The sequence below is a fragment of the Coccinella septempunctata genome, chromosome 2 (assembly GCF_907165205.1).
Source record: "Coccinella septempunctata chromosome 2, icCocSept1.1, whole genome shotgun sequence".
Lineage (NCBI taxonomy): Eukaryota > Metazoa > Arthropoda > Insecta > Coleoptera > Coccinellidae > Coccinella > Coccinella septempunctata.
This window is the reverse complement of record NC_058190.1, coordinates 51,798,874-51,821,654: the sequence shown is the minus strand read 5'-3', so window position 1 is coordinate 51,821,654 and position 22,781 is coordinate 51,798,874. Positions and strand designations below refer to the sequence as shown.

At 36.8% G+C, this 22,781-nt stretch overlaps 1 protein-coding gene across 1 annotated transcript in view; it reads left to right on the top strand.

The window, feature by feature from the left end:
- LOC123306571 (lutropin-choriogonadotropic hormone receptor) overlaps positions 1–22,781 on the top strand; it is a 35,845-nt gene that overhangs the window by 4,202 nt on the left and 8,862 nt on the right. The window contains exons 2-7 of the mRNA XM_044888627.1: positions 14,091–14,371; positions 14,888–14,962; positions 15,015–15,092; positions 19,615–19,689; positions 21,548–21,613; positions 22,529–22,597. Of these exons, the coding sequence (XP_044744562.1) occupies positions 14,094–14,371; positions 14,888–14,962; positions 15,015–15,092; positions 19,615–19,689; positions 21,548–21,613; positions 22,529–22,597 (641 nt within the window). The 5' untranslated portion in view covers positions 14,091–14,093. The remainder of the gene's footprint in view (positions 1–14,090; positions 14,372–14,887; positions 14,963–15,014; positions 15,093–19,614; positions 19,690–21,547; positions 21,614–22,528; positions 22,598–22,781) is intronic.

Below are 22,781 nucleotides of genomic sequence, written 5' to 3'. Positions count from 1 at the left end.
GAGGGTATCAGGAAATGAACAATCTAGCTGGAGAACAAGTCACCTAGACTGAAAAGATTTTGCCACATTCTTGGCTGCCTGGTGGGGGATGGACAGTGGGTTCTCCCCCACACTGTATATAATATAAGCTTTAGGCGCAGCAATTTTCGCTATAGCTCTAATCCCCACATTTCACAAGAAAGAAGTTCAAACTAAGGGGGAGTATACTTGCTCAGGTAGGAGACTTGAACCGCCTCAAATATTTCAATTCAAATTTCGCGCTACCGGTATGGTGACTAGCTTGCGACATACTCGTAACAAGGCACAACTAGTGACGGCTCCATTTTGGCCGCCATCAATACAGTTCGGGAGTGGGAGGGTTGAACGTGTTTTTGTTGTTAGGAAGTAAGAAATTGAATAATTTTTGTTTGTTACACTGTCTGAAAAGTTTAATAGGTGCGTGGTGTTATTTAGTTTTATTGTTTTCATTGATTAATATTACAAAAATGAGCCTTTTAATAATAGTTGTAGAAGTTTCAAGAAAACATCTGTTGAATAGATTGAAAAGGAGTGCGGGAGACTTGACCACTATGTTCAGGACACATAATCAGTGGTCCAACTTTCCCACCCTGATCTTAGAGAATAGTTTGCTTCAAAAAAAGAAAATTGAATAATAGAAATAAAAATAGAATGAATTAGAGAAAATATGGGACATATGCTATTGTCTTCGTCTTGGTTTCTATCTGGAGGGGATTGAATCGGACACCGTTTCATATTGAGTGGCGCTCTGGGTAAATGTATAGTACTCAGTAGCGCGTGCCAATATTGAATAAGGTTCCATCAATTCCAAACGTTCACCATCGGAGAAAAATGCTATGTTGCTCTGATGAGGTCAAATATGAGACCGAAACCAAGGTCAGCATCTGCTTTTCTTCGATGGGGCGTACTCCCTTTGGGGCCTTGACGATGGCAAATTGTCTAGTTCAATTCAGATCGTAACACTTGTTGATATTCATATCGGCGGGTGATATGCATCTGAATTTATCCTCCATAGAAATAAATATAAAAAAATATACAACGGTTCAAAAAAGTGAAAAACATCTCTGAAATAAGAGAGAGTCACTCTGAAGTAGAAAATATGTATTCCATACGCTGGTACATCTTATGACATATCTTGACATAGACAATCGTTGGTCATTGGAAATTGTTTTCTTTCAATGTTTTTCCTGATAAACAAACTTATGGTCAAGTCTCTTTGGCTCCCTTTTCAACTCTCCCATGGGTTAGGGAGACATGAGCCAATTTTCGGTTCGTAAAAAAAATTGCTGTACCTAAAATGTTAATCTCACCATCACTCTACTATTATCTATCGTTACCTACTTGGGCATGATATTTTCACGCAAAAAATGGGTTGCTACCATTTACAGATACAACTCAAGTGGCCTCAGAGTGAAAAGGGGTTCAAACCCTCCCTGATTCTCCCTATAGACTGCTTTGGCGATATTTTAATGATTGTTCTTGTGACTCCCAACAATTTCTATTCGTCGTCCAAACGCATAATGTTTCATTTTCCCTTTGAAATAACCCAACCACCTCCGGTATTTTTCTGGAAACTGTCGACGCTGATTAAAATCTTTTTTTTGGCCTGATTCGATCAACCGGCAGTACCCGCATTCGGGCTAAAATTGAAAAAAAAACTGACTCGATTACGGAGAGGAAATCCTGACGATAAAACGACGATGCTTAGGTATTGTTCCCCGATAAAATGCAACTGTTCCCGATTTCAATCAATGATTACCTCGCTATGCCTGGTTTGGAAGCGGAAATTAATATTTCAGACTGGAATGGAGGCAATCTCACGTAAGTTTGCGCGTTTTCCGGATCAAGTGCTGTGGATATTCTGAAGGACCGTATATGGTTCCATATGTAGCGAGGACTTTCGGATGGCAGAGGTCCTCTATATCCCTGTGATGCATTCATGTCAATGGAAAAGTGGCATTCCAACGTATACGAAAAAATCAGCCTGAAAATTCATATACATAATCGACAAATGGCTTTCAATTTCACGGTGGAAGAATTTCTCGTGAAATTTAATTGGTAATCATTCATCCAATTATTTAGATTCATTTCGGGGTTTCCAGTGAGTTAACACATACTTGTGAGTCTTCGGGTAGATTCTTGAGGCCTAAAGTAACACTTTTTGTCCCTACCATTTTTTCCGAATGGGCTCAGTTTAAAAGATATAGGCTGTTGAATACCCATAAAAAATTATTTTTAGTTCTAACAACGGTTTTATCGAATGAAATGAATTTCGAAATGTAGTTTTCAATTTATTTCATGAATCTTTTTCGAACACAAGATATCATCTACGTCGTCCAGTTTTCTCATTATGACCATTACGATTACGTACCATAAATTCAAATAATCCAACTCTTGAAACTAAGTGGGATGGTATCTTATGAATATTTGAACGTTTTGTAGAATAAAAGTATGTATTCTTCATATTTTCTCGTATAATGCGTCGTTTTCGAGTAATTTGATGTTCAAAAATTGAAGAGAATCTGTGAAATTTGAAAAATTGGGAATTCTGGCTGAATACAACTCTGTTTGAAAGATCCACAGATCTATAGTATCACAGATTTAGCTATTTATTCTTAAGGGAATTCTATTTTTCCAGAGGTGCCACAGCTCATTATGAAAATCGGTCCATCACTGATTTTAATATTGTACAAGGTCCACCGGACACACTGTATATTGACGAGCAACTCGTGCACGAATCATTTGACTATATGCCCTTGGACTGCATCTGAAAAACATGATATTCTTTATAGTAACGTTCTGTCAGATAAAACTTTTGTTCGGTTTAAAAAGTGGCGAAAAATAATACCAGCAAACTTTCATCTCCATTCAGAAACGATGCGACCTGGCATAAATTATACATTGCAAGGAAAATCTGAATTTTCTCGGAATCGTGTGCATTATTCAGATTCCGGAAAACGGATTTCCCGAGTTTACTTCATCGAGCATTATGGAAATCGCGGACTGTAATAATGCGCACGAATATGAGGAGACCGACGTTACTTTGAAAAGTCAATACTTATTCAGAAAACATCCCCGATACGGTACTGGGAAACGTGGCTGTGAGGTGTTTGGTTGGGTTTCAACTAACTGGATCCCTCAAGATTCCTTGCTGGAATACAGCGTGAGTCTTTGACTCGTACAAATATTTTAATAGCACATTTTTGAGGTTAAAAAAAACACGTTTTTCCAATACCGTATTTTCCGATTCAGCCCTGACGTGCGGGACAATGAAATCTACTGAATCTCATTGAAAATTTTCCGCTGTTTTCAAATATCTTCATCAAATCCAAAAATTTTGGTATACAGGGTGTTGAATCCCAGCTTGGAAGATGTCCCATATTTTTCAATTACGGACCTGAAATTTTTTGGAAATTTAAATGTGAATCTATCGACTTGTGCAAGTGAATCATATATTCCAAATATCAACCCGCTATACTGGTTGGTTCACAAGTTATGAGAAATTGAAATTTTAGGTGAATACATGAAGCACCCTGTATCTCGGTTATGGAATTGATTAGACCTATCTAATATGGGTTTTTTGGACTCGCCTAGGTTAGCTCTAGCTCAGGTTACTGTATGTTCAATTACCAATGAAACACCCTGTATACTTTATCCCAACCCTGTCTAGACGATTATGAATATTTCGCATATATCGAGACCTCCAACATAATATCGACCTCAACCTTCATCTCGTGTACGAAAACGTTCGAACGTTTGAGATCGCCATAAATTCGGGAAGTTTATTTTCCGATACTTTGAACTGATTTATCGAATATCTGATGAGTAGATTTGTCAAAATCTCGTGAGTTATTGAAGGAAAACTGAGCGATGCTCTTGAAAAGTTGCCAATGCAGGAGTCCGGTGTATATTTGAAAACGTAAGTGGGTAAAAGCTATTGAATAACGTGAAACAGATACACGAATGTCTCTTTCCACAACTGGAATTCCTCCAAATGTAGTAGTTTTGCAATAATTGCACTTCTAGTAGAGATGGAAGAAAAATATCAGTCGATGAAAAAGTTCTCTGTTTTTCCATACTTGAATACACTCTTTGTATCATATTTCCACTCTGTATATTAGAGTGACATTTTGATTCATTTCCATAACCTTCAGTGACATCTAATTACGATTACAAAACACACTGTTTAGGGTCTACGAAGCATGATATTACATATATGAAAGAGATTTTATGATTAGATTCTATAAATTCCGTTCTATTCCCACTCAATTTTCTGGCACGCTATTATAGCTATCCTCACAGAAGGACCATAGACCTTACATCATTTCTAGGTCACCGAGTTCCGAAAGGCGAAGTCATAGTAATTTTAAAACGTTGAAAAATTCTTCTGATCCTAGTAGTTATCGACCCATTAGTTTATTGAGTGTTCCCTTCAAAATTTCAAAGAGACTAATTCTTTTCAGGATTGAATCGACTCTAGAAGACGCTTTCAAGAATTGTCTACGGGGTTTCAGGAAAAAATAGAACTAGTTTTGATGAGGTTCTGAATCTCATCACTTTCATTGAACCATCGGTTTCAATGATAAACTGAAAACAGGAACAGCATTTGTGTTTTTATCTGCCTCATATGACACAGTATGGAAGGATGGTTGGATTTTCAAACTTTATACATATCTGAAGTATGGAAAGATGGTTTGCTTACTAGAAAACATTCTGTCAGATTGAATGTTTCGTGATTTTGTTCTTATGATAATAGTAGTAATTTCAAAACTCTGAACAAAGGTCTTTCACAAGGATCAGTTTTAGCACCTCTGATTTTCAGTTTATAATCTATCTACAGATTCAGAAATTTTGAGAAATTACTTTTTGAAATGGCGTTTGCGTCCTAACCCAAAGAAAACAGAGATTTCGTGTTTCCATTTGAATAATCATAGTTTTAGGTAGTTCTTTTTTGAAAAATAACCTCAATCCAAAATATCTATTAGTCAATCTGAATTCCTCGCTGAATTTCAAAGCGCATTTCCAAAATTTGTGTCTGAAGTTGAAAGCTAGGAATAATATCCTGCATAAACTATTGACCTGTCCAAACCACAGACTCATATCTTCATTTTTATCAATCCTGGCCCCACCGTTTATGAATCACCCTAAACATATTTGATAATGTAGTACGAAAATAAGAAATATTAAAAAGTGACCTTGGTTGGGTGCATTTCAAAAACTTTCCGATTCGGATTAAACACGCTAATAGAAACAATGTTTCCCAAAGCTAAAGCTACACACATGTGCGAACAAATTCCCTCTAATCTACCAAATTAACTACCCCCATGTCATTCGTTAGAGACTCTTTCAGCCAACGCACAAGCCGACTATTGACAAAGCAAACAAGATCAACTTGCCAATATTTACCTGGAACTGCATGTCCGATCAATTTTTCTTTATCCGTACGGGCAAAGTCTGTCGAAATCAATTGGATTGTGCGTTTAAGCTCTACTTGACGTTTCCAGGAATGGAAAATTTTTGGAGAGGTGCCTTTTTTCACATTTATGAATCAGATTTTGTGGGATCTCCCCTCACAAGAGCATGCTCTTACTCAAGTGACTGCAGTCACTTGGAAACACCTTTTGATTCCCTTCGAAAGGGAATATGTAAATACCTCAATTTTTACAGCTGAATTCTGATTTTTAGATGAGAAAGTCAAGACTTTCGACCCATTTTATATTTTTTATTGAAGTGGATAATTTGCTCTTATGTAATAATATGTGAAGTTTATATTCGGTATTACATTAGCTTACTGTAGAACACAAGAATACTGATTCTTTTTTGAAATGTCAATCGTCTCACATTCACTTCCCAAAACTTGGAGCATTCTTGGACAGTTTCACTTATTTTCAGAGTGGAGAAATCGACAAAAAAATCTTCGGCCTCTATTCGAACATTTTCGAAGGGTTAAAGCTTCACCTATATTTTAATTTCTCAAATCCTTGAATTCTAACCAATAAAACGGTTTTCTCCAAACAACCATCCACATGGATTGAAATTCAGTACAACAACGACTAGTACAAGGTTAATTACATGAATAAATCCCCAGTTTAACACGCAAGTTCCGATTTTGTGCCCAAAATCTGATAGGAAGTTGAACGCTCTGGCGTACAGAATGAATTTCAAAGCAGCTACGTTAAATATTCAAGGCAAGGGTTCAGATTAGGTATTAATCTCAGAGAACACCTAAAAAAATATAAAGTTCATGGCATTAATTAGGATATCTTGACATCTCCGTAAGAGACATAAATTATTTATGATGGCGTAGTCAGTATCGGGGATCTAAATTAGAAATTACTGGATTAATTGTCAGTTAATTGGCACGTCAAAGTTTGGTACGCCTGAAAGCCACCACAAAGAGGTTAGAGTGACAACCTTTTCACATATTGACGAAATTTTTCGTGGCTATTTTTATTCATTACTCGCTGTGATGCAGATTATACACAGGACCCCAAATTTATTGAAGTCATGAAGGTAACTCTTCCCACTTTTGAAGAGGAACTTCAGACCTACTTGAATTTGTAGAAAACAATTAATTGACTATTACTAGATTAACAATTCGCTCCTTTAATCCCTCAAATCACCTTCAATATGTCTGTGACAATCTTCAGAGCAGAAACATTTCAAGGGGTGTGTTAGGGGAAGAAAAACTCCGTTTCAATTTGGTCGAGTACCTACCAGTTTCCACAATGGAATTCAGTTCAACTCCTCGATTTTCATAAATTCATGACAGAGCAAACCATCATGAAAGATTCGATTTTCCATAACGGCCCATTTAACTCAACTAGACCTGGGGCTAACCCTCTATACCAGGCATGGGCAAACTTTTTGAGGGGAGGGCCAGATAAAATGAAAAATTACCTAGGCGGGCCAAAAAAAAAAAACATACACATTTTTACAAGTGATTAACTTTTTTCGATTTTTACATCAAACATGACTAACATCCTAGAAAAGTAAAAAAATGACAAAAATTAATTATTGTTCCGTAGGATACGAAAGATTATGTGAAAAATGAAACTGTGATTGAGCTTCTAAGAATTGTCCATACTCTGGTAGAAATTGGCCGTGATGATGCTGAAAGCTGGTCACTAAAGGTGCCAACAGATTACTCTGACGTGACGTGGGCCCAAGTCATAATGCGCATTATTCGAAAATCTAATATAGGATTTTTTGCGGAAGCGTTAAATTAGTCAGACGTGACGTTGACACGTGTACTTCCACGTTCCCACATTGAACGCTTCCGCGCAAAATCCGATGTTAGATTTTTGAATCATGCGCAATATGACATGGGCCCACGTCACGTTAGAGTAATCTGTAGGCACATTTATAGTCGGTTGCTTACGCTGCTATTCATAGTTTTATAGTGGAAAACACCTGTTCACATAACAATATGCAGTTGTTCCCGAGATATTATGATTATTCATTAAATATGCCCACGATACCAGATTCCGACCGTCATATTTGGTGCTCCTCCCTCCAGTAGTAATGTTGTAAATATTAGTCAAAGGTACTTTGAAGGACGTGATTGTTTGTTTCTTGAAATTTTTGAAAAATATGTGATATTTTTGTTGCTCTCATCAATGAAAATCAAAAGGTCGAAAATACTTCGAATTGCACAGACGTTGACAACGAACCAAACGAAAATTTTAATGCTTGATTCGTTACTAACCACCACGAGCATAATATCATCATCTCAGTGCTGTTGACTGCTATAACTCGGTGTCCCAAGACTCCCAAGCAAATCCAAAATAATTTAGTTTAGAATTGAGAGAACTAGAACACTACACATACGCTAAGTTGCGCGCAAACTTTGCTAAACTAAAATTAATGTTAGATCCAATAATTTACCGTTCTTAAAGCTCAAAAATTTTCATTCAGAAGGAAACCGTTTCTTAATCGATTCAAACTACGCAGAATCGAATAATTGAATAAATTTTCATGTATTAATCACACTTGAATACTGCCTTCATGTTTGGAGCTCAGCAACAAGCCGTTCGTTGCAAGTTTTGGATTCTATGCATCACTATTTGTGTTCTGTGATGCAGTCGTTGGAACATCGAAGGAGATTTGGCGACTTTTGCTTTTTCTGGGGATTACAAGAAATAATGCCAGCCGCTGCCAGGTGCTCACGCAATACTAAGGCTGAGCCTCGAGCACAACTCTATGCAATTTGAATAACAAATTGGTGGACTTTTATTTGAGGGATTCAGGGCTGAAGTGAACCAAGTCCATGCAGCCTAGTTTTGAAATACATGACATAGAAGTTGTTTATCACCAATTAATTCAAAAGTGACTTCTTTAGATTTATGTAAAGTGAATGTAAGCATATGCTTACATTCTAACCTAAGTGATGTATCCCAAAACTAGGCTGCATGGACTTGGTTCACTTCAGCTATGAAGCCCCCATTTATCAGTCCTTCTTCCACCTAATACGTTTCCAGCTAATTTGTCGTCTTCGATGTATAATCTTCAACATTTTAAGATGATGATAAACATTACGCAACTTACGCTTTGAGACAACTCGGTATTAGGTGACATTGCTTTTCCTTATCAGGCGGTCAAACTTAGAAAACAAAAATACTGGTGATTGTTTCAAAATCTGGACGCGGGCCGGATTAGACTTTCACGTGGGCCGGACCTGGCCCGCGGGCCGTAGTTTGCCCATGCTTACTCTATACTCTCCACCATCTACATAAATATGTTGAAATATGGATGGTGTTGCCGGTTGCCGAATATTAAATGAGGAAAACTGAAAATCTAACAACGCAACCAAGACTTGAACGACCTCCATCTGAATGATATATGAACCCTTCCCCGTTGAAAGGAAAGCAATGATGATCTTCGAGAGCCGGAGATGTTGAATGAAAATATAAAATGCATGAAAATGGTTGTTTCATGAAGCATAACATCGTTTACCCCTTGGATGGGGTCTGATATTGAGCGTTTGCTTGAAATTTTCTCATTTGTTGAAAGGAGAACGATCGCAGCACATGAGAAGACATTATTTCGGCTGTTTGTGAATGGAAGGAAGTTCCCCTTTCACTTTACATCTAGCTTATCTGACAGTTCTTTCAGCTTTTTACAGTTTCGAATTTCTTCAGACACCTGGAATTCGAGTGGAGCTAGATAGAAAAACGCAGTCCGAATTACTGAGAGGATAGGACCTTGTCAATATAGCAATCTGTCATCCACAAATTTCATCTCTCGAAAGGAAACTGTCAAGAGTGTCAACGCTAGACGCTGTAATGTAAATAAACGGTAAATAAACAGTTGGCGAGCTCTCCGTCAATGTGTTATTCTTCAAGCTCCCGAATGGATACTCAAAACTTTTATGAACGACCTAATTCATTTTTGAGTCTTATTTCATTACTTCCTTTCCGATTGTAGAGACAGTCTGGGTCGTGAAATAAAGGTGTTAAATGTTCTCTTTCTGAATGTAACACCCGATGTATTGTGTAAATTATGAGTTCGAATTTCTACACCTGCTACTACCGTCTAGCATTGAAGATGGATACATTTTTAACGAGGCGAATTGGACATAAATACACTGCTCAAAAAACGAATAGGATAGTCGGTAAATACACTGCGCAAAAAAATTAACGCACATTATGGAAATCTCAAATTTATTTTACAACTGAAGGTGTTCTCAATGATAATTATTTTTATCAGAATTATGCATGCATATGATATCCACTTTCAACGGTTTTCTTCAATACAGATGTTTTTTCCCAGCAGGAATAAAAATGAATGTATTGACTCCATTCTAAAATCAGTTGTTCTCGATCAATTCCAGTGATCAATAGTTTTTCTTTCGTTTGATTTTCTACACTCGATCGCTATGCAACGCGAAACATGCAATTTGACCCAAGAGGAATGTGCCCAAGCGGTAGTTTTGCGAGAAGAAGGGTGGACATACACAAGAATTACAGAAAGGTTTGGAGTTTCCGATACAAGTGCGTCCAGAATGTTGCAGCGATTCAGGGAGACAGGTATGAATGTCCGAAGACCAGGACAGGGTAGACCACGGATAACAACTTCCATTCAAGAACGTTACTTGAGAGTTTCTTCGTTGAGACAACAGTTTGCAACCGCTCGCCTCCTTCAAATTCAGCTTGAGCAAACTCATGAGGTGCAAATTAGCACTCAGACAATAAGAAATCGCCTCAGAGAATATGATAAGGCCTCGTGTCGCGGCAAGAGGCCCAGCTCTTACCCCAGCCCATCGAAGGGCGCGTTTGGATTTTGCTCTCTTCACAGATGAGTCTAGATTCTGCCTCTACCATTGTGATCGACGTTCCCTTGTATACAGACGTCCACATGAAAGATATGCTCAGTGCAATTTCCTGAATACTACTGGTTTCGGAGGAGGATCGATTATGGTATGGGTTGGAATATCTTTGAGTGCTCGCACAGACCTAGTGGTCGTTGATAATGGAACTTTGAATGCTGATAAGTATATAGGGAACATTCTTGAAGAGCATGTAGTGCCATTTGCCCCATACATTGGTGAAAATTTCATTTTTATGGACGATAATGCCAGACTCCATCGTGCGCGCATCGTTCAGGAGTACCTTGAAGAGGTTGAAGTCTCTCGAATGGAATGGCCAGCAAGAAGTCTAGATCTCAGTCCGATTGAGCAGGTTTGGGACAACCTCAATAGAAGGCTGAGAAGTTCAGAAAATCATCCAGCTACTCTTAATAACTTAGGAATCCAACTCGGAGAAATCTAGGAAAGATTAGATCAGAACATTTCAAGATCACTCATTTTGAGTATGAACCGTCGTTGCCGAGCTGTAATTAACGCAAGGGGTGGAAATACCAAGTATTAAATCACTTATCAGCATTTCAGTATTTTGAAAATTGTTAATTTCTCTTCTTTCAAGATTCGGTAAAATCCTGAATTTTTCTTCCATTTGATGTATTTTGCTTCGTTCAAAACCTTCCCGAGAGAACATGAAAAATAAGTTATAAAGTCAATGTAGAGTTAACTTTCATTAAAATTGAGATTTTCAGGATGTGCGTTAATTTTTTTGCGCAGTGTATGTTCTAGAAGACAACATTATCAGGTCTCCATCTCAATCAGAGTTCGTAGTGGTGGATTTCGAAAATTGATTGAAAACATGTTCTGGTTCCTCAGTATAATTTTCTCTGATCGTCCATGAACATTTTCATGCATTCAAGCCGTGAATAAACTAGACCATCGTTTTTTTAGGATGCAGGGAAAGTGGAGAGTGGAAAATCACCTGGATTTGAGCGAACTCCTGAATATGCATCAGTAGATCCTTCATCGACGTGAACGTTTACTTAATGTGTTATTTTTACAACCGAAAATAAACCAATAATAGATCTTCCATCGAGAGCATCCGTTGAAAGACGTGGCGGGCTCAGAATAAGTGCCCGTGAAAAATTTTTCAAAAGCAAATAAACATTTCGAAAGGATTAACTTCGAATCTTATCAGTCTGCGGCGAATTTTTGGCAATTTTTCAATGGAATATTGAGTTGGTGCATAATTATTGCAGGTTCCCTAGGAAAAATTGTTCTCTTGTCTTATTATAGATAATAAGATTCAATCTGCATGAATTCTAAGAATCCAGAAACAATTATCAAAACTCTATTTGTGTCACTCCATTTGCTGCTGACTCATTTTTTTATTCACTTACATTTTCCATTCGAGAAACGATTCTTTTCTTCATTCATCCCAGGGTATTCCAGCCAAATCTATGCAATGGATGTCGTTCTCATTTTCCAATTTTTCCTAATCCATTTAACGCTTGGTTGAATAGTCGGTGAATTCAAATGAAATTAAAATTGGCGACTTGGAAGCTTTGCATTCCAAGGTTTCTTGGGGCACTTTCTGCACCTTGTCGATTATTTATAGAAAATCGACTAAGTGGTCCTTCCTTCAGGATTTCCTGTGATGAAAGGGCTCCTCCGTCAGAACTTTTTCAGGATCTTAAATGGATACGATAGGAGGAATTGGAAATATACATTCTCCCAATGTAGAGTGGTATATTCAACAGAATTTTATGTTATAACACTTTCATATTATATGATATATATTTTTTATTTATTATTAATGGCTAAATATCTACATTTTGAACTGTCTATTATATATTTGTCTGAACCCTCTGTAAATCTTTGATTTTCCAACCTACGGAAGTTAATATGGGGACTTTTCTGTATTCCTATTCACCAAACTACTATCACTCATCATCAACTCTTATTTTATTGATGCCTACTTCCTAATCCTTTGCCTGTATGCAAAAATCTAGAAAGAGTTTAATCAATCTACAACTGCACAAGTACTCTTATAGAGTAAAAATAGCCTTTCTCCTCAGATCTTGAAAATTTTTTCCTTTTGTGTTCCGATTTTCATTTGTGTATAACTGCAAGTGTAAGAGAGGATGAATCAATTGTTTCTCTCAATATTTCTCCAATTCGAACCAGTTGTACAATGGAAGCTTCACACATAACAATCATTACTCAGGACTTCAGTGAAACACCAACCTCCTCCTCAAACACAATCCATTCCGTTTTATTTCCAACGTCTTCTCATAGCAATTCCTCATTCGCTGTTGATGTAGACAGACCTCATAGAGCAAACATAATTATATTTCCACTTTGAGCAGATCTATATCCCATTGGATTGGAGAAGTCGTCTATCCCACAGATATGTGACATTTATAATCGAAAATTAGCGCCAGAAGGGATGTGGCGCCAAATTTGTGGTTTACATCAGATCGAAAAAGTTGGAGTCTCGCAATGTTAGTCCTAAGCATTGCTCAACAAACTCCATTTGTTTCGAAGAGATTAAGAGAAGAGCAGAAGATATAAGCCGTATAACTTATAACTGGATCCAAGGGTAAAGTTTGAATCAATTTGGGAATTCTTACATGGTTATCTCAATTGAGGGTGGCATACCTGCTCCATCCAGATAATTCAACTAGAAGAGACAGATCCTTTGACCTTATAGAAATAAGATCTACCACTTTAATCTCTTGAATAAAGGTAGGAATCACTGTTCTGAATATGCTCAGGTAACAAGAGGAGGCTTATTTCAACTTCCTCAGTGGCGTTACTGAATCTAGAAGCTCTTCTGATTCATTATTTTCAATAACAGGTGTTTGTGGAGCACACAAAATTGTGAATTAAATAAGTCAACCAAAATATTCAATGAAATTTTGTGAATGAATCGAGTACTGTTGGAAAATGGTCCTTCCAGAATTTCGATCTGATTGGTATTGAAATATAAGACGTAATAAAACATGAAAAATATTATATTCCCCCAAGTATTGATGTTGGAGTCTCAAAATCAGAGGTATCTATTGTAATATACCACTTTTTATTAACATTTCTCACCGATAGAGTCTACCCATCGAATTTTGTTTTTGTATCACGTTTGTACCGCCACTAACTAATGATACTTCCCAGCGAAAATAATCCTGTAGGAACAAAAATCCATAAGTGAATGGCAATTTCATCAATTACTTAATTAAGTTCCGATCCTTTCACCTATAAGCAGTAAGGTACCTACTTTTCAATTAACACAAGAGATTGAATCGAGTAGATTCAGCGTATGCAGGATTAATAATTCGTAATTACATTGATTAAATTTTTTTCTGACTTTACATTTGAGGTGAAATCCTCTGAAACCTGGATGCATGAAATTTTGTAGTATGGTGAAGGTGACTCGATGTTCCTATAAACGATAGGATGAAGCAAATTCATTGCTTTTTGCAATGAAATATATCTCCCTTCTCTTCTTTTTTTCAAGGGTATCATAATCTTGTTCGATATCGTCTTATTAAGCATTCTACGCTTTAAGACATACTTTCGATGAAACAGGTTTTTTTTTAACATATTATATACCATTACAAATGCTATTTTTAGTTTTACCTCACAAACGTTTTTATCGAATGGAATGAATTTCGGGATGTAGTTTTCTATTTATTTGATGAATCTTTTTCGAACACAAGATATCAACCAAGAACCCAAATTCCTTCAATATCGATGGTTGTGATGATTGTTTCAGATAATGCGACTACACTGTTTCTTCCCCATGGTCTTATTCTACATCGAAATGGGATCTATCACTCTTGCATCAAGAGTTGACAGGAGGAGAAACGAGAGCTGCAACTGCTACGATGTTACAGATTATGAGATGGACTACGAATGCAGATGTACGTCCAGAAATCTCACCACAATACCAAGAGATCTAGGCCACAATCTCACAAAGCTAACCGTATCCGATGCGAAAATTGTTTTTATCAAGAAGAGCAGTTTGGATCCCTATAGAAGAACCCTTAGAGATGTGTGAGTCACTAAGTTCAACTTTTTCTTTCCCTGTTGATTACTGGTACCATGGTATAGTTATAAACTATACTCCATTTACTTTTATAAACGAAGTCGTCTGAACATAGAAATATGATACATTCCACTCTGCATAGGACGAAAATGTGAGGTTATGACTTTTTAGGGCTTTAAATCAATTCAATTCATTCAAAAAATATTGAGTTCGAATTTTTCCTCACTGAAAAACCTCAAGAAACGAATGGTTCATATCAGTGTAGAACATTTTCAATGAAAACGATTCCAGCTAGGGAAGAAACAAGAAACGTTTTTCGTCTGGAAAAAATCTCATGTTTCAGGCGGGATGCTGAAGTATCCATGCAACGAACCTGAATGAAGATTGGGGAACTCAATATCTGATTCTTCAACGCATACAGGAACGATTCAATTAAAATAAGTGTATCGGATATCCCAATTCATTCCCATGTTTGTTATTCCTATTTCCTTGCGGGGATTTGAGTAAACGGTAATTTTGTACAGGTCTCTCAGCAATTTACCTTATTTGAGGGAAATCGAAGATGGCACCTTCGGCAACATACCAAATCTACGAACGATGTAAGAACGGATTGTTTTGAATAGAATGGATCTTGTATTCGATTTTTTTCAGATATATATCTTCTGTACCGAATCTGCAGTTCGCATATGGTCTATTGCAGCATATAACTTCGATAAAATTTTACACCCTGTAAGTATAAGAATTTTATTTAATTTATCTTATAGGTAGTGTCAGTTTTGTGCCGATGATAATAAACTGCGCAAAAAAATTACCGCAAATTATGGAAATCTCAAATTTATTCTACAACTGAAGGTGTTCTCAATGATAATTATTTTCATCAGAATTATACATGCATATGTTTCACTTTCAACGGTTTTCTTCAATACAGATGTTTTTTCCCATCAGGAATAAAAAAAGACGATATTATCAGATTTTGAATGTATTGGCTCCATTCTAAAATCAGTTGTTCTCGATCAATTCTAGTGATCAATAGTTTTTTTTTTCGTTTGATTTTCTACACTCTATCGCTATGCAACGCGAAACACGCAATTTGACCCAAGAGGAATGTGCCCAAGCGGTAGTTTTGCGAGAAGAAGGGTGGACATACACAAGAATTGCAGAAAGGTATGGAGTTTCCCATACAAGTGTGTCCAGAATGTTGCAGCGATTCAGGGAGGCAGGTATGAATGTCCGAAGACCAGGAGAGGGTAGACCATGGGTAACAACTGCCATTCAAGAACGTTACTTGAGAGTTTCTTCGTTGGGACAACGGTTTGCAACCGCTCGCCTCCTTCAAATTCAGCTTGAGCAAACTCATGAGGTGCAAATTAGCACTCAGACAATAAGGAATCGCCTCAGAGAATATGATTTAAGGCCTCGTGTCGCGGCAAGAGCCCTGCTCTTACCCCAGCCCATCGAAGGGCGCGTTTGGATTTTACGAGAGAGCATATCCATTGGGAAGAGGCCGATTGGGAAAGAGTTCTCTTCACAGATGAGTCTAGATTCTGCCTCTACCATTGTGATCGACGTTCCCTTGTATACAGACGTCCACATGAAAGATATGCTCAGTGCAATTTCCTGAATACTACTGGTTTCGGGGGAGGATCGATTATGGTATGGGGTGGAATATCTTTGACTGCTCGCACAGACCTAGTGGTCGTTGATAATGGAGCTATGAATGCTGATAAGTCTATAAGGAACATTCTTGAAGAGCATCTAGTGCCATTTGCCCCATACATTGGTGAAAATTTCATTTTTATGGACGATAATGCCAGACCCCATCGTGCGCGCATCGTTCAGGAGTACCTTGAGGAGGTTGAAGTCTCTCGAATGGAACGGCCAGCAAGAAGTCCAGATCTCAATCCGATTAAGCAGGTTTGGGACAACCTCAATAGAAGGCTGAGAAGTTCAGAAAATCATCCAGCTACTCTTAATGACTTAGGAATCCAACTCGGAGAAATCTGGGAAGGATTAGATCATAACATTTTAAGATCACTCATTTTGAGTATGAACTGTCGTTGCCGAGCTGTAATTAACGCAAGGGGTGGAAATACCAAGTATTAAATCACTTATCAGCATTTCAGTATTTTGAAAATTGTTCATTTCTCCTTTTTCACATAAGATTCGGTAAAATCCTGAATTTTTCTTCCATTCAATGTGTCTTGTTTCGTTCGAAACCTTCCCGAGAGAACATAAAAAATAAGTTATAAGGTCAATGTATAGTTAACTTTCATTGAAATTGAGATTTTCAGAATGTGCGTTAATTTTTTTGCGCAGTGTATAATCTTATCGACATTTGGCAGATTCAGTGTATCACGTCCTTAGATACAGAAAATTGTAGGTACCGCCTGAAATTCAATCCTGAAAATCTTCATTTTCAACAATGAGAACTCTATTTTTCAAAGATTCACGCTGTTCCTGAAGTCGAAATTCTCGACTGAAACAATCTTGAACGTTGATTTTTCGTAATTGTGTTGTATCCTCTCTACTGACTATACTGGATGAGTATGTGTGAGAGAAAAATAAAAATCTTTTCATCCCACACATCACAGCCAGTCAAATAAATATTTCACTACCTCGCAGCTATATTCTAGGCAATAAAAGATCTGAAACAATTCCTTTAGCCGTATGAGCATGCTACCTAGATCGTTTATCTAGATTTAGTTGGGGAAGGGTGCTGCTGTAATACCGTTGAAAGTTTACGTTTCACCATGCCTGTTTCCTCGTTTATTTCGATTTTTTATGTTTCCCGGTGTAGCTAGATACAGGAGAACGCGTCTGTTGAATTAACGGAATGAATCAAAATTTCAGCAGTATAAGGAGTACAGAAAAGTGTCCAGAATTAAGGATTTGTGTCATCACGTAAGATGAACTCTTAATTCTTTGAGGCTATCCAAAGATCGACCTTATTTTCAACAATTTCATATACAGAGTGGGCCATTGAAAACGAAACAGACGAGATTACAGAAGAAATAAATTTTTTCGATAGAAATGCTCGGACAGGTCGATTTCTTTTTCGAGGGGGACAAATTAAGATGTAGTTTACGGACGCATAGCGCTTCAACCCTTGCTACTACAACCCTCACCCCCAATTTTTGAATAGGGAAGACGGGGTGAGTGATACCTCATTTGAAAGGTATTTTTATACTGATTTCAGCATAGTAATTGTTTTTTCATTTTATGCATTAGTTCTCGAAATATTCTTAACTGAGTATTTGAAAATGAAGTGGTGTTTTCATGGCACTTGTAGTGTTTTTTTGTTAAAAATCGACATTTTGAGCTTCAAAACAACCATGACTGTGGCTTCCTTCCTCCAATCCACTGACATAGAAATCTTTAATCAAGATGTCGAACAAACAAAGCGTATTGCGAAGGAGCTCAATCTTGCTGAAACTCAATCTAAATTATCTTCGATATAATTTGCAGTATTTCCAATAACATGCGGTAACACTTGATCGATAGAAATCTCCAAAAAGTCCAAATACGTACATATCTCTAATCAGATTACCAGGTAAGAAAATCAAATCATTAATGATGCCACAGAAATATTCCAGTCCCAATTCGTGAAACGATTTCCGACTTAATTATGAAGTGTTTTCTCAGTTAATCAATAAAATGAAAACATTATTGAAGCCAACTGAGAAAACACTTCATAATTAAGTCGGAAATCGTTTCACGAATTGGGACTGGAATATTTCTGTGGCATCATTAATGATTTGATTTTCTTACCTGGTAATCTGATTAGAGATATGTACGTATTTGGACTTTTTGGAGATTTTTATCGATCAAGTGTTACCGCATGTTATTGGAAATACTGCAAATTATATCGAAGATAATTTAGATTGAGTTTCAGCAAGATTGAGCTCCTTCGCAATGTGCTTTGTTTGTTCGACATCTTGATTAAAGATTTCTATGTCAGTGGATTGGAGGAAGGAAGCCACAGTCATGGTTGTTTTGAAGCTCAAAATGTCGATTTTTCACAAAAAAACACTACAAGTGCCATGAAAACACCACTTCATTTTCAAATACTTAGTTAGGAATATTTCGAGAACTAATGCATAAAATGAAAAAACAATTACTGTGCTGAAATCAGTTTAAAAATACCTTTCAAATGAGTTATCACTCACCCCATCTTCCCTATTCAAAAATTGGGGGTGAGGGTTGTAGTAGCAAGGGTTGAAGCGCTATGCGTCCGTAAACTACATCTTAAGTTGTCCCCCTCGAAACAGAAATCGACCTGTCCGAGCATTTCTATCGAAAAAATTTATTTCGTCTGTAATCTCGTCTGTTTCGTTTTCAAATGGCCACCCTGTATGTATTTCATACAGAAAACCATTGAATTAGCACTTTCCTGAATGAAAATATGTTTTCAGTGCCAAATAATGTTTCATTTAACCCATCAGCGGTCGGTACTCAATGAAATCCCAATAACACCAAAAATTCATTTCGATACGTGAACGAAAATGAGCTTTCAGCTAACAATAATCCTTGAACTCATCAACCCCTTCAAAATAACAAGAGGCTTATCATTTTGTTCACAGCCCCCTCGATCTTGATGGACGGAGAAATTATCGAGTTCTTATTTACAACTCATAATACAGCAGGACTGGAAATTTGCTCTCGCTAGATTAGGAAAATCGATCTAAGATCCTCCAAGAAAGGGGTCTTGAATACCAAACGATAACACTCATCTATATTCGGGTTCCAATAGGGATTAACCGCTGTTTCATGTTTGACGTTGACTTAACGACCGAAACAGTCAAGCAAGGGTCGCTTTTGAAGTCTCGTATTATGCGAAGGCAGTCAAAGCTGGAGCTTAAAGTAATAAAAATGTGAATTATATGCCACATTTGGTCCATAACGACGTATACACTTTATCATCCCTGTACTATGTAGCTGGAAATAAAAAATTCATATCTTGCGAAGAAAAGTATCGAGGAAACTATGACCTCTGTATAAAAATTCATATATATCATCATATATGGAAATTTTCTTAAAATTTCTGAATCTCTCATCTTCAGATTTAAGTCGTTTACTTACTTCTGGAAATTATGATGAATATAGCGCCCATTTTAATCTCCAAAATGTTAGTAATTATCTTGCAACATGGTTATATTGGACAACAAAAACATTATAACTGAGACTTCATCAAATAGTATTGAGAATTCAGCCTTTAATTCAGCTTGAGTACTGAATTCAACCTGTTTTGCAGAAGGATCGTAGAAACAGGATTGCTTCAAGTTCCAGAGTTTTCATTCCTCCCAAGCGACAATGTTGTGCATCTTCTGTAAGTAGGAAGGTATTTTCATTCTTTTATTTAATTTTTTTATTGAATTTTTTTTTCTTTAATTTTCGTCCGAAAAAGTTAGTGTAGGAATATTTCTACTGGTTTCCCAATCATATTCCTCGCCATTGTCTCCATTTATAATATTCACATGACGATTATTGAAGGAATGAAGTTGACTTTGAAGAAGTTCAAAGTGAGATAGCTCGAATTTCGTCTTGAAAATTTACATTCGAGGCGAGACATCCAAGCTGCCGTTACATTGATGACAATCTTCATAATTAGACACTTTGGGGAGCTAATCTTAGTCATAATTACAGCGAGAATCTTTTCCCTAAGCACCCAAACTTCACAAACAAGTTCTCAAGTTTTCATAAGTGGAAAACTCATAAGTTAATTTGAGTGAGGGTAATCACACTGTTGGCGAATTCCAGATTGATGAAAGAAAGCATTTCAGTCCCTAGGTTTCAATTTCGTGACATTTCAATATTCTTTCAAAACCGTCTCTTTTATTAATATCGTAGAAGCTGGAGAAAATCTGGTGTATCAAGTAAAATGGCAACAAACATCCTTAATGTATTGATAGAGAGACATCTCGTTCCTACCAATTTCCAGAGTATCATTTTTCGGAAAAAATCAGTCCACTTTCGCAGTATCATGTTTCCACATCGAGTATTGGTTTTCATTTTTCTTTGGCTTATACGAAACAATCAATTGATTTCACCTGTTATTAGCTTATATAAGCTTCGAAATAATGGACATCTGAAAGCTTCTAGCGAAGATTTATAATATAATTATCTATATTTATAATCTCTGGGTTCTATGGCGAATGAAAACTCCAATTCCTAAATAATTGAGGGAATAATTTACCCTTAATTTTACCTCCCAATTGTATACCCCTAGCGTCCTAAGAACCTAACCTATGAATACCCAAAGGTCCTGCTACCTCAACGTAATTATACCCCAACTTTTTAACACCTCTAACACATCATTAATACCCTAATAACTTTATACTCTAAACTTCTTATACCCTAACAGCCTAATGTCCTAGATACCAAGCATTTAAGTTTTGATTAGGGTCCTTTTCCTTTTTATTTGATTGTCTCCACTCATGAAAATCTTGTCGAATGTTTGGGTTGCCTCAGGAAGAGATCATTTTTCAAATCGAATAGAAAAAGCACATTCAGCCCCTCAATCAGATGAAAGATATTGAAATGATGTACAAATCAACCCACATTCCCTTTGCAGAAACTCGATTTGAGAATACTGAAAGCCGATCGATTTCACCATAGACTTAAATCAACTGACTGACATATCTATTAGATATCGCTGCTCCAAGTCCTATAAAAATGCTTCGGATTCATGCACAGCGTCCGGACCTCAGTTTTATTCCGGATTTTTATGCCGGGAGTGTTATCTGAATTGGTTTATTTGCATATTCGTGGCTCGTTGCATTAGGACAGTGAAAAGTGGAATAAAATAAAGGAAGCACTCTCTGCAACGGCTGTCCGACGAGTGGTCTTGTCTGGTGGTGTCACATGTTAGATCTCTATTCAGAATTATGGATAAGGATTAGGAGATTTCTGACAAGAGTATTGCAGGAGTCGTAGAGGATGTGTCGAGTATAATGTGCTGATATGAAATGTCAATGTTGTCGTGGTATAATCAAATTCGGTCTGAGTCTTGTCTAAGGATTTACTCTACATCCCAAATTGTTGATTTTGGCTGTTTCTGGTACTTCTACAGGCTTGTTCACTGGGAATACAACTTCGTTATTTTAAATACAAATGCTCTCTTTTTTTGATCTCATATCGAACAAATCTCATGGTTAGATTTGATAATTGAAATAATTTCCTTTCAGGGAACTAGATCGGAACAAACTAAAGAAACTCACATCGAACTCAATCAATGTTAGAGCTGAACAAGTGTAAGTTTCTCATCATATAAATTTCTGTATCTTTTGTGAAGATATCTTTATATATTTACCCTTCACATACACCTACTTTATTATACGCGTAATTATAGAACATTTAAACTGAATTGTATTGAAATAAGAGCACATAGTACCGGAAAATTTTCATTTTCTGCATACAAAAAATACTATCCATTTGATACGTTCAAAAAAGTGCATCCCCAATTCAAGAATCGTTGGTGTTACAGAATGCACTCTGACATAACCCAAATAAATTGACGTAGAAGCGTTTACGAAGTGTCAACCCCTAGCTAACACCCCAAACTCGCGACGGAAATACTGGGGGACATAAATTTCAGGATAATTCCCGGATAAACACAAGGGGTGGGTTATCTAGCTGTCAGATTGAATCTCATCAAACTCTGTGTCGCAGTGAAAACGTTGTCTGATTATATTCACATAAAATTCATCTGGAAAATTGGAAAATGCAGTGATTAATAAAAAAGTTCATCACTTTTATAGAATATGATAGAATTATGATTAGAAATACAAGTTCTCGTATTCCTCCATGAAGTAGTAGCAAAAAGTAAGCAGTGGAATTCTACTCTATCCAATATGTATGTGTAGGTTGCAAGTTGGCGAATGCGTCTGTTACTTGTTACTCTGCGATAATATAAAAATCGGTATACCACAAAAAATAAGTTCTCAGTTCACATTAAAATAAATATAAAACGAATATTCCTCACAAACAAAATCGTCACAAATACTGACTTCATGTGAAGGCATTGCTGCCTCTTCAGGTCCCATATATACGTAATATTTTCTGGGTTTTCTCGAGAAATTCAGCGATAATGACCCTTCAATCCTATTGCTATCTCTGAAATTCTGGAACAGAAACTGCCCTATCATTTCCTCTCATTCTTTTCACAGGACGCTGAACCATAACGAGATCTCTGTTGTGGAAAACTACGCCTTCAATGGATCAGAAATCGGAAAATTGTGAGTTGCCATTCATGCCTGAAAGCTTAAACCACTAATTATTGATATTGTTAGTTACTTCGAACTTACCTTTTCAATTCTCTGAAATATTCATTGAGGAGAATGATGCGTCATTGTTCAACCACATGTAATGTATTCTTGAATGGAATCTAATTAGTTTTGTGATAGTCTTAACCTTTGCCAT